At 39.1% G+C, this 19931-nt stretch overlaps 1 protein-coding gene across 1 annotated transcript in view; it reads right to left on the minus strand.

Annotated features, from left to right (window-relative positions):
- Window positions 1-8393, minus strand: part of LOC139739529 (ATP-dependent RNA helicase TDRD9-like) — a 38563-nt gene extending 30170 nt beyond the window's left edge. The window contains exons 1-7 of the mRNA XM_071650127.1: window positions 8353-8393; window positions 4920-5100; window positions 3597-3708; window positions 2200-2345; window positions 1265-1486; window positions 708-830; window positions 55-135 (exon numbers count right to left, since the gene is read on the minus strand). Coding sequence (XP_071506228.1) covers window positions 55-135; window positions 708-830; window positions 1265-1486; window positions 2200-2345; window positions 3597-3708; window positions 4920-5100; window positions 8353-8393 — 906 coding nt within the window. The remainder of the gene's footprint in view (window positions 1-54; window positions 136-707; window positions 831-1264; window positions 1487-2199; window positions 2346-3596; window positions 3709-4919; window positions 5101-8352) is intronic.
- Between the last annotated feature and the right edge of the window lie 11538 nt (window positions 8394-19931).

Here is a 19931-nt window from a genome sequence, read left to right on the forward strand (position 1 = left end):
CAGTTCCCTTTGACCCCTGAGTCAGAAGAGGGCAGTGTATATTATTGCCCGTACCTTGACATGTCTGGATCTGGTTCTCTGGAGCTTCCTGACTACCAGCATGGCAAAGTCTGTGTTCTGGTCTCTCTCATGAACCTAGTGTCAGTAGGTTACAGGACAGATTGTAAAATGCAGGAAAAATACCCGGTTATATAGCAGTGATCCATTAAAATTCAAAAACAAGATTTCTGAAATATCAACAGTCATGATGACTATTGCCAAATGCAGACAGGTGTTCTTGCAGATTTCACAACTATTAAAGAAGAGCTACTAAAAATTATTATTAAAGAATTTAATTAAGTGCTCACTTGACAACTGATGCTAATTGTTGGTCTCTAACTTGCATTGAAATAAACCAATTTTAATAACTTATGCATTATGACTTAGGGTATTGGCATTTCAACTCTTATTCTTTGCCTTAACCAATAAATGGAGAACAGTGTTCAAAATTCAATCAACCTTTGAGCCCTAACCTGCACTAAATTAAGTTCCTATTGTTGTAACTTACAATGATGCCAAAGCGCTCCGTGTATCTAATCCAATGTCACATATGCTCAGATTTGTGAACCAAAAGAGTTGTGAATGAACATGACCCCGACCTCTTATGCCTGACATTTATTCATATGTAAATGTGTAAGAAGGAGCAAATACATTTCGATATGAGATACCTCATCTAGGATGACATGGGTGTATTCACTCATCTCCTTTGTGTTGATGAGTTTCTGAAGTAGCACTCCAGTGGTCATGAAGCACAATCTGGTGTCCTGTGACGTACACTTGTCCATCCCCACCTGCAATCAAAATGTCATCACATTAAAATCAGCTGCAAATTGTTATATCCACCCTCCAACTATTAAATGGAAGTGCTTCTGATTCTATGGACATAGCAAATGTATGTGAACTTTTTTGAGGGAGGAGCCTTCTTTAGTGAACTCTCTAACTTTCCCCTTACCAATAGGCATTTTACTTCAGTTCAATTTAGGTATTGTGGATCAAACTTTCTTGCAACGCACTAAGAAAAAAATGGTATTTCATACATCAGTTTACTTGCTTTTGTGTCTTTACTGCACATTTTTACAAGATCAAAATGCCTTATTCAAGCTTGATTTCTGATACGGATGCTACATTAGGCAGGAAAAAGCCTTGAACAGGTAGAATTTTAAGGATATTGAGAAGCATTTTAGAAAAGACATTGAAGACTGTATGTTCCCACGTGTAAACTCACCCTGTACCCAACCAGGCTGCCGAGCTGCCAGTGTCGCTCCTCGCACACTCGCCTCGCGATGCTGATGGCGGCAATCTTGCGCGGCTGGGTCACCACGATGTTGCAGTGCTTGCCCCTGGACACGTAGTCGTCCAGGATGTATTGCGGCACCTGTGTGGTCTTCCCGCATCCTGTCGAGCCCTGGATGATGGTCACCTGGTTGGCCTCGATGGTGTTAAGGACCTGCAAACACGAGATGAGAGAGTTTCCTTGACCACTGGTCAGCTGGCCTGAGATGCATGATGCACCAGTGATCCCTGCATTACTTATTTCTGACAAATATGTGAGGACCAGTCACACTTCGGTCTATTTCTTAGCCCACCCCCTCCCCAAAAAAGTGATGAGCTTGCAAATCTATTGCATGCAGGTGGCAATTATGGGCCACCATGCAGTCCGTTTGGGGTTCCATGACATTTACTCTTGCAACAATGGTTTCCATGAATTATCTGCACAAGAAGTCAAACATTGGAATTCCACCCACAAACATAACCATAATCCTAATCCTAATTCTCATACCAAACTAAACCTAAAACCCTATCACAACCCTAACCCTAACCTTTATAGAAAATTAGACCACAGCAATTGTCGCAGGAGCAAATGTCATGTCACCCCTTTTGGACCGTGTGCTGTCTGTACCTGGCCATCACACTTTCATAGATTGGCCTGACTGGCAGGATAAAATATCCATTTACCCTCAAGACTTCTTCCTGGGCCTTGCTTCTGAGTCAAGAAGTTCTAAAGGTATGAATGACTTTAAAGTCACTGCTGGTGAACTACACAGATCAAAGCACCTGTGGTGGATGGGAAAATCAGGCTGCTTCAAGGGCATAACTTTAACAAACCTAATTAAAGTTCTGTAAAAGCTTCATAGGGTGGATGAAAGCGTGGTACCTTACCTGGTCCTTGTGCCTGGTGATGGGCAGCTGCATGTTGTAAGTGTGGTCAAAGTTGTAGTTCTCGTAGGCCTGGACGGCCAGTTCCGGGGGAGTCATGTCTGACAACATGGCTTGAGCCCCCGACATTACACTCATGCTCTCGAGATCTATGTGGCAGAAAGAAACGATGTGCAAGAATGGCAGCAGTATCCAAGGGGAAATTATGACTGAATGTCATGTATTAATAAAAACTTACACTATTTCCAATGTTGCACGGGTACATTTCTCACAATGAAAATAATGACTTCCTAAATGCTGCAACTCTCTTTTGATCAAGTCTATGTAATCTATCATATAACACAACTTTCAGGAGGCAACAATTACAGTGCACAAAATCATATAACAAAATTTCAGTTACAACGAAGCAAAAATTCAGGCCCCAACATTTTTCACTCTATGGTTTTATATTGTTTATTTCTTCGGTTATAACAAAATTTTGATATAACAAAAGAAAACTGCTGGTCCTGAGGCCTTCGTTATAACATGACTGTAGCCAAGTCGACTGTATTTATTCAGATATAATACATACAGTACATCAGAATTTTAGCTCAAGCAGATCACCTTCTGAACATGGCAGTGAGAAATAATATCATTCTTTCTATTTTCATTGAAAGCTCACAATGTACATAAGAAAAAAATATTCAGATTAGAAAGAAAAAGACAGTTCAAAAATTGTCTGCATACATAATTGCTTACACAAATCCTATTCAGAACTTGAGATTTCCAGCTCCGAAAACATGTCATAATACTAGAATTGCACTTTTCATTTGACGTCAATAACAATGGACATATTGATCTATTGCTGTATAGTACACCATTGATCAATGAGTGGTGCAAAGGCTTGGACTACAATGTGGTTTATCATTACTCATGATAATAGAGGACCTTCAAAAACAGGTTCATGTAATTGATCAATATCACTTGGCATAGGTGCCTAAAAGTTCATGTGTCTTTTTTGCAGCCCTAAAAATTAGATTCTTTTTATAAGCTGGTACATTGTAAAGATAGGTAATTCATACCCTTCCTCAGAAAGGGGGAAAACAAAAGCAAAAACCTGGAAACTGAACTTCTTAATGATGGTGGGGCAGCCAAAACTATAGATTTCACATGAATTTATTTGAACCCCAAATAATTCAAACTGTTTTTCTCAGTATAAAAGGGGAGCATATTCTCAAGAGGCATGGGGTAAGTCTGTCATTTCTTTTTTACAAACTCTGAGGTGTATTACCTTAAAATTTTTATACATAATGTACAAGATCTTTCTAGACATTATTCTTCAACCATGTTAAATTTTGTGACATCTGTTGGAGGGATCTATGACCTTTGCATTTATGATGCCTGAAGGCCTATGGACTCACCTGACATAGCACTGCTTGGTAATGGTCTGTCCTGCTCTGCCCTCGACTCTGAGAGCTCATCCTCTAGCTGCTCATCCTCCCATTGCTGTCTGTAGGACTCTGCATAAGCCTTCTGGGCAGCGGACGATGAATGAGACGTGGCTCTGATGGATATATGCATAGCAATGGGAAGAAAATAGCAGCACAAATCTCTGATTTTTATTCCACTGATCAATGCAAGCAGTTATATCACCAAATTGGAAACTGTTTTGCTCGTATTTGGCAATCAAACTTCATAACTTGAGTTTGTGGCCATTACCCACTCAAGCATACTCTACAACTGAGTAGAAGTGGAAATCTTTGCACCAGTAATTTTTCACTCAGCCTGGTGAGATAACTTTGTGCATTTTTCTTAAATTCTGGAGAATCAAAACATTAAGTAGCGATCGCATATGTATAGTAGAAGTGGATATTTTCGCGCGACTAGTTTTTCGCACTCAGCTGGGTAAGATAAGTTTTGCATGTGTTTAAGTCCGCGGAATCAAGACATCAACTACTGGAGCATATTGCAAGCAAAAGTATTTGCGTGCTTTTATTTTTGCGCTGGTTTCTGGTTGTGCAAAATGCGTGAAAATTTCAACACCGCAAAAATTTCTTTTATTTCTTTCTTTCCTTTATAGTAGATCTAGTAGACTCTACAGTACACCAAGCAAAAAATTGTATGTTCTTTATATATTTCAGTGCTAATTTCATATCGCATGAAATGCCCCAAAATATCCACTTTTGCAGTAGACGATGATTTGTTTTCCTAATGGATTTTGATGTAATTAAATTAATTGTAAATCACATGATTTCAATATGCAATAGAATATCACACAAACAGCAATTTGACCTTCAAAGTTCAGAATTGGAGATGATATTATCATACCTTAAAGGGATGGTATACAACTGTAGTATTGGTAGAGATGAGGATTGGGTTTTTATTTAACTTTTTGCGAGATATCAAGAAAATACTTGTGTAATAGTAACTGTTAGGCCCACAGAGCATAATCTAGACTTTACCACTCTTAGAACAATTCAAAGTTTATTTGATGAAAATCAGTTTTGTTCTCTTGTCTTGGAATGGCTGTGAGATATCCAAAACAGAGTAAAACAAAGCGACCACAATATAAAGTTGGGTCCCACCTTTCATTAGGATTGCTCTGTTTTGGGTATCTCAGCCATTTCATAACCGATTATAATAATGATTTTCATCAAATATGCCATTCCCACTGTACTCTCATGTCATGAATGTGCTAGTCTAACTGTTACAGTGTTACACTACAGTAGGGCCTACCTGCTGACTCCCTTTAGTTGCCTGGCCCGGTGCTCTTCGTATCGCTTGGTCTTCAGCTGGCCCAGCCCGTCCGTAGCGCTGCCCTGTATTCTGGCCGGAAAGGAGGGTTTAGCTTTGCCGATTTTAAACCAGTCATCTATATTCTCAAACGTCGCCTCAGCTGTCAAATACTTCGCCATTATGGATGAGCTGTCATGTCACGTCTGCCTTGTGAGTAAACGTCGATCGTGGCTACTCATGAACCTTGCCTTTAGCTTCACAACATTTCAAGCGGCAGCCACAGTAGCCATACGTGTGTAGCAATCTCTCTTCTTGTTGGGTTGGTTTGGTTCGAAAACGTGTGCACGCACGCCAGCTCGAGTCGAGTTGATACAACTCATCATCGACGCAATCATAACAACAGCATGCATATGGCTGACATGAGCGCACAAACATCCATAATGTATGGAGTCTCTGAAGGAGCGTCACAAACGAAAAAGCGGTGTTACCGTTTGACCGAAAGATCGGTCTGTATCTGGTTGTCGGGGAAATGTTCCGCGGAGACTGCGTCTGATCCCCACTGAGAGCGATAACGTCAAAAAAATAATAGACTCCTCCGGACAGACGGATCTTTCTGTCTATGTTACCGTATGCCTATACACTTATACTTCAACTTCAAGTGGCGGTGCGAGTGGCAATTCCATACGTGTAAATCAATTTTACAACCATGTTACAGAAATAAGGCAACTGTATCTATCTTACACCTCTCTTGATACATTAGGGCCTATTACGAACAAGAGCGGGGGGGGGGGGGGGGGCTCGCCCCTTACTTTTTTTTTAAATACATAAAGGGTGTAACCACTTCCCCTCTTTTTTTTTTTTTGACCTCGGAAGTGACACCGACACCCGTTGCACCCCACACCCCCCCCCAAAAAAAAAGTACATCTAGAATGTGCTTATTTTTTTTATTTTTTTATTTTTTTGCCGATTGGAAGTTGTACGGAGGTAGGCCTACTACAGAGGTTTCTTTTTTTGTGGAAGTGCTGATAATGTTTTTTGTTCATTATTTTTTGCTCGTCAGCTAATGAAACCCGGTTTAGTGGCACCAGAAATCTAAACTGCCACCCCCCCCCCCCCCCACTTTTGAAAACGTGGCGCCGGCTGCAAGTGAAGATCGAGAACCTATATCTAGGTGCTCTTCACCTTTTGTCTTTTGAATGCGCAAAATAGCGAAAACAGAAATTTATTAATTGCATTCATAAACATTTCGAACTTCTCATTAGATTCAGGAGACCCTGATGCAGGGCTGGCGGAAGTGGGGGGGGGGGGGGGGGGGGTGCAATCACACACACACTTTTTTTTCACTTCTCTTGAAGTGGGACAACAACAAAAAATAGATTGTGGTCAAAGGGAAATCCAGTCCAAATAAGATGTAGTATGTTAGTCTAAGAAAGAGTAAAATACATTGTGATACGAGTTCAACGCCAACGGTATAATTTTGATTGAAATCGGATGAAAAATAAGGAAGTTAAATGAAAGAAAGATATTATTCAGAGGGGTGAAGGCTCAGGTTTGAGTTTCTTCAGTTTGTCTCCCTCTACAAATGAAAATTTGTTAAGATCGCAACTGCTGATCTGTTAATTAACAAACATGTCGGAAAAAAAAGGAACCAGTGGGACTCGAACCTGTCATCTACTGCTTTCCGGGCAGCGACACTACCACCAGGCTGTCCCTGGTTGCCGGCAGTGACACGATGAACATGGAACAAATACCCAAGCTCCGAGATTCCGACATTGTTATGTTAAGTAGTCCAAGGCGGACAAGGCATAGGATAAATGAAAGAAAGATATTATTCAGAGGGGTGAGGGCTCAGGTTTTTGAGTTTCTTCAGTTTGTCTCCCACTGGTCCCACTGGTTCCTTTTTTCCGACATGTTTGTTTATTTAAAGATCAGCAGTTGCGATCTTAACAAATTTTCATTTGTAGAGGGAGGCAAACTGAAGAAACTCAAACCTGAATAAGGAAGTTGTGACATTTTGAAGTTTCACTATTTTGGGGGGAAACAGTTTTTGAACAGTCGATATGAATACCTATGGTATGCAAACGGCAAAGTGAGCATGTAATCCCCTCATAACTTGTCATTAGTTTGTACATAAAATTTTGACATTTCCCACTTTTCATGCAAACGCAATACTAAGTGCCCGAGGCTCAAAATCTTCGTATATAATGGTCACTATTCTGAAGTTATTCAACCAGAAAAACGTAATGTTTCAGAATCCTATGACAAAAACATTGAATTTTCATCATTTTTGTGGGTTTTTTTTTTTCACAATCAATGGAAAAATGTGAGGTTATGACATGTATAGCGCACTCATTTGCACATTCATATCCACTGTACAAGAACTGTTTGTAGAAATTAGCAAAACTTCAAAATGTCATAACTTCCTTATTTTTATCCGATTTCCGTCGAATTTTTACCATGGAACTCGTAAGATTTTACTCGTTTTTATCCGATTAACTTATATTTGGACTGGTTTTCCTTAAGCTTTCGACGTTTGCCGGCCGATGAAGCGCGGTTAAGGCCTTACTTTTTTTCTTCTTTTGCTTTGTCAGCTGAAGAAACCAGGAAGCAGAACCAGAAAGTTCAGCTGAAAGAAGCCTTTTTTTCCGTAGCTGATGAAAAACCCGCTGAAATTATACAATTCTATGTATATCATGTCAACAAAATGAACAAAATGGAAGTGTATGAGTTACCAGCCCACAATTTTAAGTGTGAAGAAACCAGAAACTAGGAAAGATAAGATAGCAGGCAGGGACTTAACTGAACATAACTGGTGATTTAATGTCATTTGCATCATCTCTGTCGACATGTGGAAGAAGAAGAAGAAGAAGAAAGAAAGGAGGAGGAGGAGGAGGAGGAGCTGGAAGAATGATGTTGCTAGAGAAGAAGAAGCTGAAAGAGGAAGAAGTTTGAAGGAAAAAGAAGAAGAAGAAGATAAGGAAAAGAAGAAGAAGAAGAAAGAAGAAGAAGAATTAGAAGAAGAAGAATAATAATAAGAAGTAGTAGTAGTAGTAGCAGCAGCGGCAGCAGTAGTAATAGACTCAGGGGCGGATCCAGGAATTCCGTAAAGAGGGGGCGCACGCACCCCTCCCCCCATTTTTTTCTTTTTCTTTCTTTTGTTTCAACAAAAAATAAAGGGGGGCGTGCGCCGGTTGCGGTCCTCCCTGGATCCGTCCCTGGTACGAGTAAGGTAGTAGTAATAGAAGTAGTAGTAGTAGTAGCAGCAGCAGACGCAGTAGCAGCAGCAGTAACCCCGTCGCGGGGCGCTGTAACACAGTAGTATTTGTCCGTATGGGGTCGCTGCTGCGGTAACAGCAGCAGTATAGTAGTAGTAGTCGTAGTAGTAGTAGTTAGCAGCACATTATTGTTTTGAAGCCACCGTACAATATTCGTGTTCTTTACTTCACTCCTATCCTCAGCGAGCCGTCGCACACGTGTGTCATCTTTTTACATGTACGTCTCACAATCACAGTTTACTAGTCGTAGGCACACGGCCCTCCTCCACATCGCACACGTGTTACGTGCACACACAAACCATCACCAGTACCTACTGCCTGTTCAGTTATGGACGGCGCCTGATATCGCATCGCACACAGCTACCTGAACACTGAACAGCTAAGCTCATTAATTGGTTTGTACTGTAGTATTAGGCCTGGATTCGATTCGTCGCGAAATTGCAAGAAGTGTTGCGTTGAAACATCTCAGTAACACAAAGACACCCTTGTAAAATGTCTCTGGTCAAGCCAAAGCAAAGGAGAGAAGCCGTCGTGAAGATATCGTATGACCATGATGACTCGGGCAGTGATGACGGAGACGTAGAGAGTGGCTGTGAGGAGGACGAATCGACAAGAGGTAACGTTAGGGGTGTCGGGGCCTAATTACGGTACTTAAAATTGTTAAACCTATCATATCATGTAGAGTGAAAGTGTTAAAATAAGTAGGGGGAATAACCAGTATGGTAACCGGTAAGTTTTATGGGTGCAGAATTGGCAGAATATGGTAATCAGAATAAGTTTACTGCCTTATTCACTTGTCTTTATGAATTATTGTTACGCGAGTCGTTATCATTATATATCAACTTAATTATTGAATATTGCAGCGGCTCAAAACACGCTTAACGTTACAAACTCCAGTGCAGTCTCCTCTGTAAGACCGCCACTATGAGTATAACCTTAAACCTACGAAGGAATGATACCAGTCTTTTCTCTTATTTTGTTTTTGTGTATTTGTGTGTGTGTGTGTGTTGGTTGTTGTTGTTGTTGGTTTTTTTTGTTGTTGTTGTTGTTGTTGTTTTTTTTTTTTTTGGGGGGGGGGGGGGGGGGCAATGAAAGTGTGTTGTCACTCTGGAGTACTAGAATGTAACTAGGCCAGAATCTAGATAAGTAGATATCACAGCTGTTGATGTGCACTGCATCTGGTCGGGCAGGCTAAATTTCACCGTTCTAATTCTCGAGCCCTAGGTTCTAAATATGAATAGAATTCTAGAGTTATTGCAGGCCCTGGTAATTAAATGCAGAGGTCTAATTTACAGAATATGCAATGGGGTGGCCAATTAATTACTCAGTGCACCAGCAACGCCCAACACGTACATGTAGTCACCCAGGGCTTATCCAATCACCACTGCACCAGTCAGCAATTGTGAAATTGAATTAAAATTGTATATTAATTGTTATGGACTGTGTGGAGCACTTTGAGTAGTAGAACATAAGTCTAGCTAGTTAGTTCAAGTAGAATCCGAGTATTAAATTGCGAATTAAAATTGGGGAAGAACATTGTTGGCTGTTCCTAACAGAATATTTTCATGTAGGGTGCCTAGTTTACCACACTCCACAGCCCATGCCAGGGGTGGGGCCCAGGGGTAATGTTGAATACATATGACCAATTTGAATACTCGACTCAAGAGTATTCAACAGTAGGGCTAGGGGCACTGGTCCGAGAACAAGGATTGTCCGCATATTAAGCGAAGATATCCTCGAAAATGTGGACAAATCACATCCTAAAAGATGTGAGGATCCTCTCCATTTTAGCAGATGTTTTATTTTTTTCTTAGACGTTCCGTGGCTTTACGATTATGTACCGATCTTCATGTGAAACAGATCTTCGTTCAAAAAATGCCCCTTGTTCACCATCTACTTCTGTGAGTTGTCCGTCTTCCAGAGGATTTATCGCGCGTAATGTGAAAGTCACTGTGCTGCCAATAGCAATACACACATCATGGACTCGGAGCAGACAGAGGAACTTGCCAATGCAGTTTTCAGTGGCATTGTAGCAAATTTGAACGGTATGATTATTTCTGACGGATATTTCCTGATAAGATTTGTGAATATTGTGATTACCACATATTTTTTTTCTTCCAATTGACTCTTTTGGCGACTGTGTACCTTTTATTATGTGATTCATAAGTAAAAAAATTGAGCAAAGAAACTGGGATTCTATCGGGATTTGAACCTGAGACCTCCAAATTGCTAGCCCAATGCTCTACTGACTGAGCTTTAGAAAGCCCTGGTACGGTAGTACACTTCTTCACTGCCTTTCGACCACACAAGCATCAAGAATCAAGGGTTTCTTGGATAAACATTGTACTGGTGCTTTCTTGTAGCTCAGTTGGTGGAGCACTGGGCTTGCAGTCTGGAGGTCTCAGGTTCGAATCCGGATGGAAACTCATTTTCTTTGCTCAATTTTTCATGTCTGAATTACATACATTTCTTATCAGTTTCCCTGTGTCTGTGTGTATTTCTTGTATGTGGGTAAACTAAGCGATTCTGTCATGTACACATGTACAGATTGCTCAATGATGCATGGACGTATTATGTGGTATGGCAGCTGCCTACGCTAGATTATGCATAGTAAATGCAGGCACATGTGCATTTAAATAATCCCAAACAAAACAAACAGCAAGTGCTTGTATTTGAACAGTTGAATAAAATTAAAAACAAATAGAAAACATTTAATCAAATATACTGGAGTGGTATTGATTAAATCTAATGCCCAGTGATCTAAATTTATATAACTTGATATATGGGTCTAGCATTGGTAGCAAGCAAAAATACTAAATATGATTGAATAAAATACTATATGTAATATATCATAAGCAATAATTGTAAAAGTGACAGTCATAGAGAATGCAGTGCTGAGAGTTTAACCAAACTGTGTTAATAATGATAATAATAGTCGGTTCTTAGAATGTATAATACCCTAAGATAGTCTCAATATGTGTACAAATGGAAACAAAATCTTTCAAATATTTCTCTATTCACATGTATTTAACAATTATCAAAGAGATGAGTTTTTTAACACAGGTTGAATTTATCAAAATCCTTAATGCATCTAATACTGAGAGGGAGATTATTTCATAGTGATGGTACCATTTTTCCAAAAGCCCTATCACCAAATGTCTTTGATTTGACACATATTTCAGAGAGGAGATTTCTTTATTTTGAGCGCAGATTACGATCAGGATGATATGGCTTGATGAGTTCACAAAATCTGAAACCTGATACGGGCTCTTATCGGCAACCAATGAAGACTACAAAGGATGGGAGTCGTATGATAAAATTTCCTTTTGCGTGTTACAAGCCTTGCGGCTGAATTTTGTATCTGTTGGAGTCCCTTCAGCTGAGAGTCTGGTTCTCCAATGAGCAAACCATCATTATTATCCAGATCTATGACTATTTTTTTTTTCCATGAATCATTGTATCTATATACCGGTAATCAATATACTGGTATTTTATGTTGTTTAAGGTGACCTGGAGCTCTCACCTTTCGGTCCGCTGTCAACTCCAGAGCTCGTCATTGTGGACTCAAGTGAGGGGAGAGGCCAGTATGGTAAGAATAGTTCCAAAGTTTCTCTGCATGATTGATGTTAACCCTTAAGGGGCGGGGGGGCAGAATCCACCCCCCTCGATCTTTCGCACTATAATTCAGTAACGCGAGAAGACCTCGTCGCGAGGCTTCTTGACATTCTTTGTTCAAGTCTCGCACAACTTTTGAGACCAAATTTGCAACGTCTGCGCATGTTTTAACAAAGCCACGCTCATTTTTGTAACGGCATGTCGCCCCAAAATGGGCACAATTTGTGATTTGGTGTACATTTCCTATGGAAAACAGTGCTCTGTCATGTAAGTCATAAAAACCTGATTATTTTTACAATTGATCACTTTCATTAATTAATTTTATGCTAATTATGGTAGAAAAGTGGTCAGTTACAATTTCCAACAAAAAAGAAAAAACAAAAGTTGTAAAACAAAGAAATACATAAGAAATTCTGAAAACAATAAAATACATAAGAATTGAAATGACTATTGGAAGTTTTTGTGATGTACAATTGTTGAATATGCCAAAACAGATTTACAGACCAAAAGGTAGGCTCTCAATGCTTGTAATTAGGCTAAAATATGATCTTGTGCTTAATTTGCATAATTAATTAATGAAGATTGAAAATTGATTGTTTCAAGAAATATTATGGCACAATCTTGTAAATTATGACGTGGGTGTCACGCATGCCAAATTTCATCACGATTGCACCTCTGATGGCCGAGATCTCGGGGAGGGCGGAATCCGCCCCCTCCGGTTTTAGCATAGCCAAAAAAGCCCGGCCTGAGTAGTCTAGTGTTAAAGGATACATGCTTTATTGATCTGTGAATATTTAGTTTTCAGACTACCGGTATTGCATCAGGAGCAGATTATTTGTTAAAAGTGTAATGTATACCACATTTCAGTTCTGTTTGAATCTAGTTACAAACTATATCTTTCTTTTTTTATTTCATGGACCTCAAAGAACTGGTGGATGAAAATCAAGAGCTGAACAATGAAGGACCAAGTGAACCTGGTGAGAAACATTACATGCACATTGAAATGAATAGCTCCCATTCTGATTTTGTGTTGATACAGTGCATATTTGTATATTTCTTTCCATGAAGCTGAAACATTTCTTATTGGTTTTTAAAATATTTGTATTTTTTGTTCTTGTCTTATTACACAGATCTCAACAGCATAATAGAAGTTGAGCAAGGTAAGATTCTACATGTATGATATATAGGATAAATGATAGCGCTGCAGTACACTCTTCTCTGAATCTTGATTAAGGTTCAATGATACTTCTGCTTGTTGCATAGGCAAAACTAGAACTAATACTTCAGCAAGAAATGTTACTCGGAAATGGCTGTAGCTAAATTATGTCAAACATGTAATTGTACGTCAAATGATCTGTAAATAAAAATGCCACAAAATGGATATATATGCCCATAAAGAGCACCAGGTATGTTTTAGGCTAGGGGTAAAAGTAGTTGTGCCTTGAGCATTTATTTATTAGATGGAATTGGCGCCTTATAAGTCACATATATTGTTGTTATTATCAGTATTTCCATCATTATTATGTCATTATCATAAAATAAAGTTGAATGACGAACAGCTTATTAAATTTTAATAGAAGCTATGCTCCTATCATATTGCTTATACATGTATCAATTCTGTCACTACACTCAACACTTTTGAGTTAGTAGATCATTAATATTATTTCTATTCTTCTCTTTGATTTATTGTATATTCTTGCAGGACTGGAGAACACAACTGAAATTCCAGAAATTGATGTGGATGAGCTAGAAGGTACACGTATGATAACATTGTGCCTGAGATTCATTTTGCTTGAGAGAAAAAAAAAGAATTAAGGAATATGCTGATGTCCTTTGTAATCAACCCTGTAGAACTGAAAAGCCAGGAAATATCAATTCAGTAGACTCCCATTTAAACGAAGTCCTTGGGACTGGCTGTTTTCTTTCATTTTGTTGAAATTTCGTTATAACACAACAACTAAACAATAGAAATACATAGAGTGGATAATGCTGCAGCCTGTATTTTTACTTCGTTGTAACCGGAATTTTGTTATAACCAGAATTTTGTTATAACCAGAATTTTGATTTAACTATGTTTGTTATAACAGGAGTGCACTGTATGGCAGATATTCGTAGATATATGTTGAGATCATGGTATTTCCTTAAAGTAGATGCGCCTAGGCAGGAATACAAGTAGCCATTGGTTGGTTGATATAACTTGAAAGCACTATCAGCATTAATTTGTGTTTTTGTGTTTACAGGAGTACAAGTTCGACCACTGGGATATATCAAGGACCCAGCAACTCGACGAAAAAGATTTTGCGCCAGAAAAAAAACTCTGTTGGAGAAGGTATGCATAACAGTCATATCGCATGTACACATGCTATGCGTAGATTAACTCTAAATTAACATGCATTAATCAAGTATGCATGGTCCATGTTATGCCCAAACACATAAATGAATTATTGAATAGGAAGAGTTCAACCTGCTAAACATCCTTAAAACACATTTGTATTGTATGCAGGCATGATATTCTGTAGATTTAAATCTAATTTCAGATTTTTTTTTCTCAAGTCTATACACATTTTGCTTTTTCCATGTATCAAAATCACCAAAAATATTTTATTTTCGATTTTTTCAACACACCTCAGTATCATCCCTGTGTATGTTTGTATTTTCAGTCATCTCTGACACTGTCAACATTCTCCTGAATATCTTCATCCACTCCATCAATTACTGCACGTTGCTCTTCCAACACTTGGTAGTAAAATTCAGTGTGCTCCGCCTTGAGTCCAGATTGTATTATATCCCTCACAAATTGCTTCTCGTCCTCTGATTGGTCGAGAGCACTGTAAACAACAAAACGTAATTCTACCATACAAATACGCGTATGACTATTCTCCCTAGGGAAAATGGTAAAAACTATACCACGCTTGTGATTTTCGCGCCTTTTTTGCTTCGCGTCGCGACGCGAAATATTTCACGTGTAAATGAATGGGTATCGCAGCACCTTTGCTTCGCGAGAGATTTCATGTACAAATGAATGGGTATCGCGGCGCCTTAGATCACTGCACTTCGCGAGAACCACAAGGCACGCATACACTCAATGCGACACGGGTTACGTTACAGAGACTCTTATAAAGCCCTCATTCTACCTAAAAAGAAAAAAATTGTATTACGTTACAACAGAGTAGGCGATATCGTAGATCTATAATTAGACAACAATAAGCAAGCTAGGGTTCTTCGACGTACTGTAGGCCTTTGGGGAGTTCATGCTTCGCCGTTTGAAAGTTGGTCTCGCAGTTCACTAACTCGAGCGACCCACCCGAAAGATGTTGCCAAACGAAACTGCAGTAGATAGTAGGCCTGCTTTAACGTTACCGCCAGTTAAGCCTAACGTTAGTTCTACCTGTCTAACAGTAGGCCCTATTTCCCGTAATCTCATTCCTAATAATTATTTTTTCGAGTGTCTAACGAGTTAGTTAGAGTCTAACTTGTTCACTGTTTACGTTAGAACACCGTACGAATCACACGAATTTACAGTGGCACTCGATGCTTTAATTGCTAGAATTTTTCCAGTGCCTAATCTAACCTCATACGCTGTTACTGAATGCTACCCAAATTTACAATGTATACTTGCATTTTAACAGGAAATGATAGTCCATATTCATGTACAGACACCTAGATAGAAAGACGACAGAAAACACAATCAACTGCAGCTCACAGTCACATCGTTGATCAGCTCGAGCACGCACATCACCGCACTGGCAACCGAACGTACTTGTTGACAGATCGGATAGGCGTATTGCATGTATGAAGCGCGTAGTGACTTTGCAGTTTGCGCATGTTTACCAGTACGTTGTACAGCAATGCACCGAGTACACTTCAGCGGCTGAGCGCGCAGTTGTCTCTTCATAGTATCACGCGTACGCGCTGCCCTCCTGCTGAGCTGCTTTCCCGAGCGTGAATGACTAGTCAATCTTCTTGAAAAGTAAAGCAAGATGCCCTTTAAAAAAGAGGTAAATTACAGAATACCAGCAGTCGAATACTCTTATATTCGTTGGGAGGGATATAAAACAAATATACCAGGTCAATTTTTCGAGGCACCGGTTGAAACTATGTGCCTTCGGTGACTTCAGTAGCACTATTTTCTTCGGGGCTGCGCCCCTCAGAAAATAGTGCTACTGAAGTCACCTCATGCGCATAGTTTCAACCAGAGCCTCTCAGGCCTGGTATATTTGTATACTATCTTATGATGTATTTCTCCCAGCTTTTTGGTGTTCTGGTTATTTACTGGAGGCTTGTTCACAAGTTTGATATACATGTTAAGTTTCCTTGCTAAGTTGATAAATATAACACAAGAGAAATTGAATTTTAGTTGTTTTTTTCACTATTCTCTTTGTTTGCATTTTCTGAAATTGGTACTTGCACAGGCCAAAGAAATACACATCATGTGTGGAGCAACAGTAACGCTGGAGTTGAAGGCGGAGACTGGGAGAGTATACACATATCATTCCCACCCAGTGATGAAGAGAAGCGTTAAATTTCAGGTAGGAACCTCCCAGCTGCCATCAAAAGTGTCACAACGGCCAGCGCATCACACGCCAACCAAAAGTAGTAGACTTCTGCCAGGCGGCAAGGCCGGCCCATCTCCTACTCCGTATGGTACAGCGAGATCACCTGACGCGCAGGAGCTGCCAGCGAAAAAGAAAAGAGCGAAGAGCAAAAAGGCAAAGGAGAGGCCTGCTCGGAATAATAAAATGGTCTACAAGAGTAAGAAGGACAAGAATCTGAAGGAAAAGAAAGGAAAGTAGGCCTCGTGGCTAGGGTGTGACATTCCAGCCTGCAGCTACTGGGCTTATGCATGTTGCCTGAGCATAAAACTTGGACCAAAACAGAATGCAAGAAAGATACCATTTAAGAGCTCTGAACACAAGTAAATCCTTACGTTTTCCGTAGAGCTCTGTTTTCATTCTGTTTTGTTTTGTTTTGTTTTTGTCTTTCTAGCCTGATTATCTATAGAGGCACATCTCTTCACTATGTCTTGCAGGTTCTTTTGCCATGGTATTAAAAATCAAATCATTTTGTGTAAACTTGCCAAAACAATTTAATTTGTAATGTGCTAGGTAAGTGTATTTCTTCTTTTTGTATTCTTGAGATGAATTGTGACATGGCCTATTTAAAGGGGAAGTCCAGACAGTTTTCATAATTTCACATCATGTAGTACCTGAATTGACAGCTCCATGTAAAGATTTTTGAATTCATTCTGGTCCTTGAGCAGAGAAACCAATACTGTGAAAAACCCCAAACAAATAACACCGATCAAGGATGATGATATAGGGGGCTCACATATTTCAGAAATGTAGCAATGTAATTTTGTTACAATACCACATGCTTAACTAGTTCACCTGAGTAGTATCTATGCATGCCTTCTTCTTTAGTTCTGTTTCCTTGATCCCCCAATCATGCATTATGATGGAGCTGCCATGTCATCACCCTTGTTCATTGTGATTTGTTATATATTTTGAAAACACCCTTATTCCTCATCCCAGTCAATATAGATTCTGAAACCCTTAACCCTGTATTACCAATTTATAGTTATTCAAATGTAAATGTGTGAAAATTATCTGGAGGTCTCCTTTATATTTTTTGACATTCATGGAAGATATCGATGTTGAGCAGTTATAGCAGTGTCAACCAGTACTTTACATGCATTGTATATCTATATTACCAAACCTTCGTAGTGTCGTCAAATTTACAAATGATCACGGTGTATTGAACCATAAAAATTTTCACACTTTTGAGCTGTAAGTTGAAATGAAAAAGGCTGCTAATGCCACAAAGTTTGTACTGCGATAGCAACCTTGTATCATGCAGGATATATATGTACACGTACTGACTACTTTACTGCCATGTCATATTTCCATGAATGTCAGTTGTGGAGCTTGTTAACACATTCAACCTGTGAAGTACAGTAACTGCTCTTAGTCATGATTTTAAACAATCAAGCCATATGATTTGTATTAACTTCGACTATATCGCCAAAAATACAAGAAATACAAGAACTATTGGAGAGCGGAAAGAGCAGATGTTCACACAGTCACTTTGGTTTTGTCAAGCTCGTATAATATCACAATGCGCTGGCGCAATTTACAGAGTTTGTGTTGTGAGTACTGAGTACATCACATCTCTCCCCCCATAATTCTGTTAGTGTCCAAAAATGAATAAGTCCATCATTATAATAATTCACTAAATGATGAGTAAAACTGAACTATTTTACCAGTCCAAAACATCCAATTATCATTCCTTTATTCACTATATTCAGATGAATGTATTTCGATATTTTGCTTTTGTGTGTGTGTTGTTGTTGTACCAATTGGTGGGATTTATGTAAATGCATACAGTGCACTCCCGTTACAACGAACACGTTTATAACGAAATTTCGTTATAACGAAGTAAATCTTCTGGTCCCAAAATTATCACTATTTAAGTCTATGGTACAAAATTTGCTTATAACGAACACGGTTGTAGCGAAATTTCCGTTACAACGAGGTCTTTTCCGAGCGCCACATATATAGAAAAACAAAAGAAATGTGCTCCATTACAACAAAATGCGAATTGCTTTCGAAAATAAGTAGCGGATCAAGCATATATAGCGTCTCTGCATGGGTGAACGCATCTCACCACTGTGTGTTCGCTCCTTGTGTCACGCACAGTTTCTGAGGGGAACTTGCGTTTATTATTATAATACAGTTATCCCATCACATTTCACATAGCTTTCCAGTGTATAATGAGTATTCAGCAAACAGAATATGATATATATATACGTGGTTTCCTTGTTTTCATTATACATTGTATTTGTTCGGTTATAACAAAATTTTGTTATAACGAAAGAAAACTGCCGGTCCCGGGCATTTCGTTATAACAGGAGTGCACTGTAATAGTCTGGAGGCTTTCTGTTTTGACTTGGATACTGCTCCCTGGTAGTCTGTTGTCATGATGAATCTCCAGTGTTTTCGTTTTTTGGGTGGACCCAGGTGTCCCTATGTCCACCTGAAAATTGACGTCTGCATCTGAGACCAGCAGCTTCGTTACTATCGGCTCAGAGCTGGTTGCTCATTTTTCCACTTTTTTTATTTCTTTTTTATTCAGGTGTTTGGATCTTTTTCATGTACCGGTACTGTTTATTATTAGTTGTCCATGTTGATTCAAATTTAGCTACCAGTATGTGGGGCTAAAATGTGTGTAATGCTTTCAGTTGAGTATCTTTTTTATAGTCTCGTTACATTTCTCATATGATCATACATTGCATGTATGTAATGTGTCATTATTCATGATCAAATAAGAATGCATCTCATACCACACCTGGGCCCTCGTTTTATCAAAAGATGAATTTAACGTTAAGTCAAGATAATCTATGATTAACCTCTCATATTAACTCTAAGTCCACTTAATCTATGATTAACTTCTAAATCCACTTGAAGTCCGTTTTATCAAGACACCCAGAGTTGAAATCAATTCCAACTTCCTCCCAAATCAATTATAAGTTTTCTCAACCGCACCAAATCCATGATAACTTTACAGTTGATAAAATATCAACTCTAAGTAGAGACAGTTAGGTAGACTAAATTGTAAGGCAATTTACAGAAGAAAGATTACTGTCACACTTTCCTAGTCTAGCTGGGGTCTTGTCACAAATGTTTGTCTGTTAACTGCGCACTTTCTCTAACATTTAGTTGCGTTTCTTTCATGTAATTATGGTCTTTTCCTTGCATGAAATTCACGCAAGAGGAAATAGCTTATGCAAACAAGTGCTTGGATCTTTTTCATGTACCGGTACTGTATATTATTTGTTGTCCATATTGATTCAAATTTAGCTACCAGTATGTGGGGCTAAAAAGTTTCAATATATATATGTATATCCACTTGGTCTACTAGCAGTTGGTCTATTCTCTGATTGTCTAATACATCGGCTAAACTTATTTGGTCTATAACTACACATATCAGTTTGGTTTGATTGCCATTTGGTCTAAATTATACTTGGCCTAATACCCACTTGGTCTAATTGCCAATTCGTCTGGTGACCAAATGGGCTAATTGCCACTTTGTCTAATTAGTTTTTTTCCCCCATTTCATCTAATGGCCATTTCG

Source organism: Diadema antillarum, unplaced genomic scaffold (assembly GCF_040938485.1).
Source record: "Diadema antillarum isolate AM-2024a unplaced genomic scaffold, OU_Dant_1.0 seq00000803_RagTag, whole genome shotgun sequence".
NCBI lineage: Eukaryota > Metazoa > Echinodermata > Echinoidea > Diadematoida > Diadematidae > Diadema > Diadema antillarum.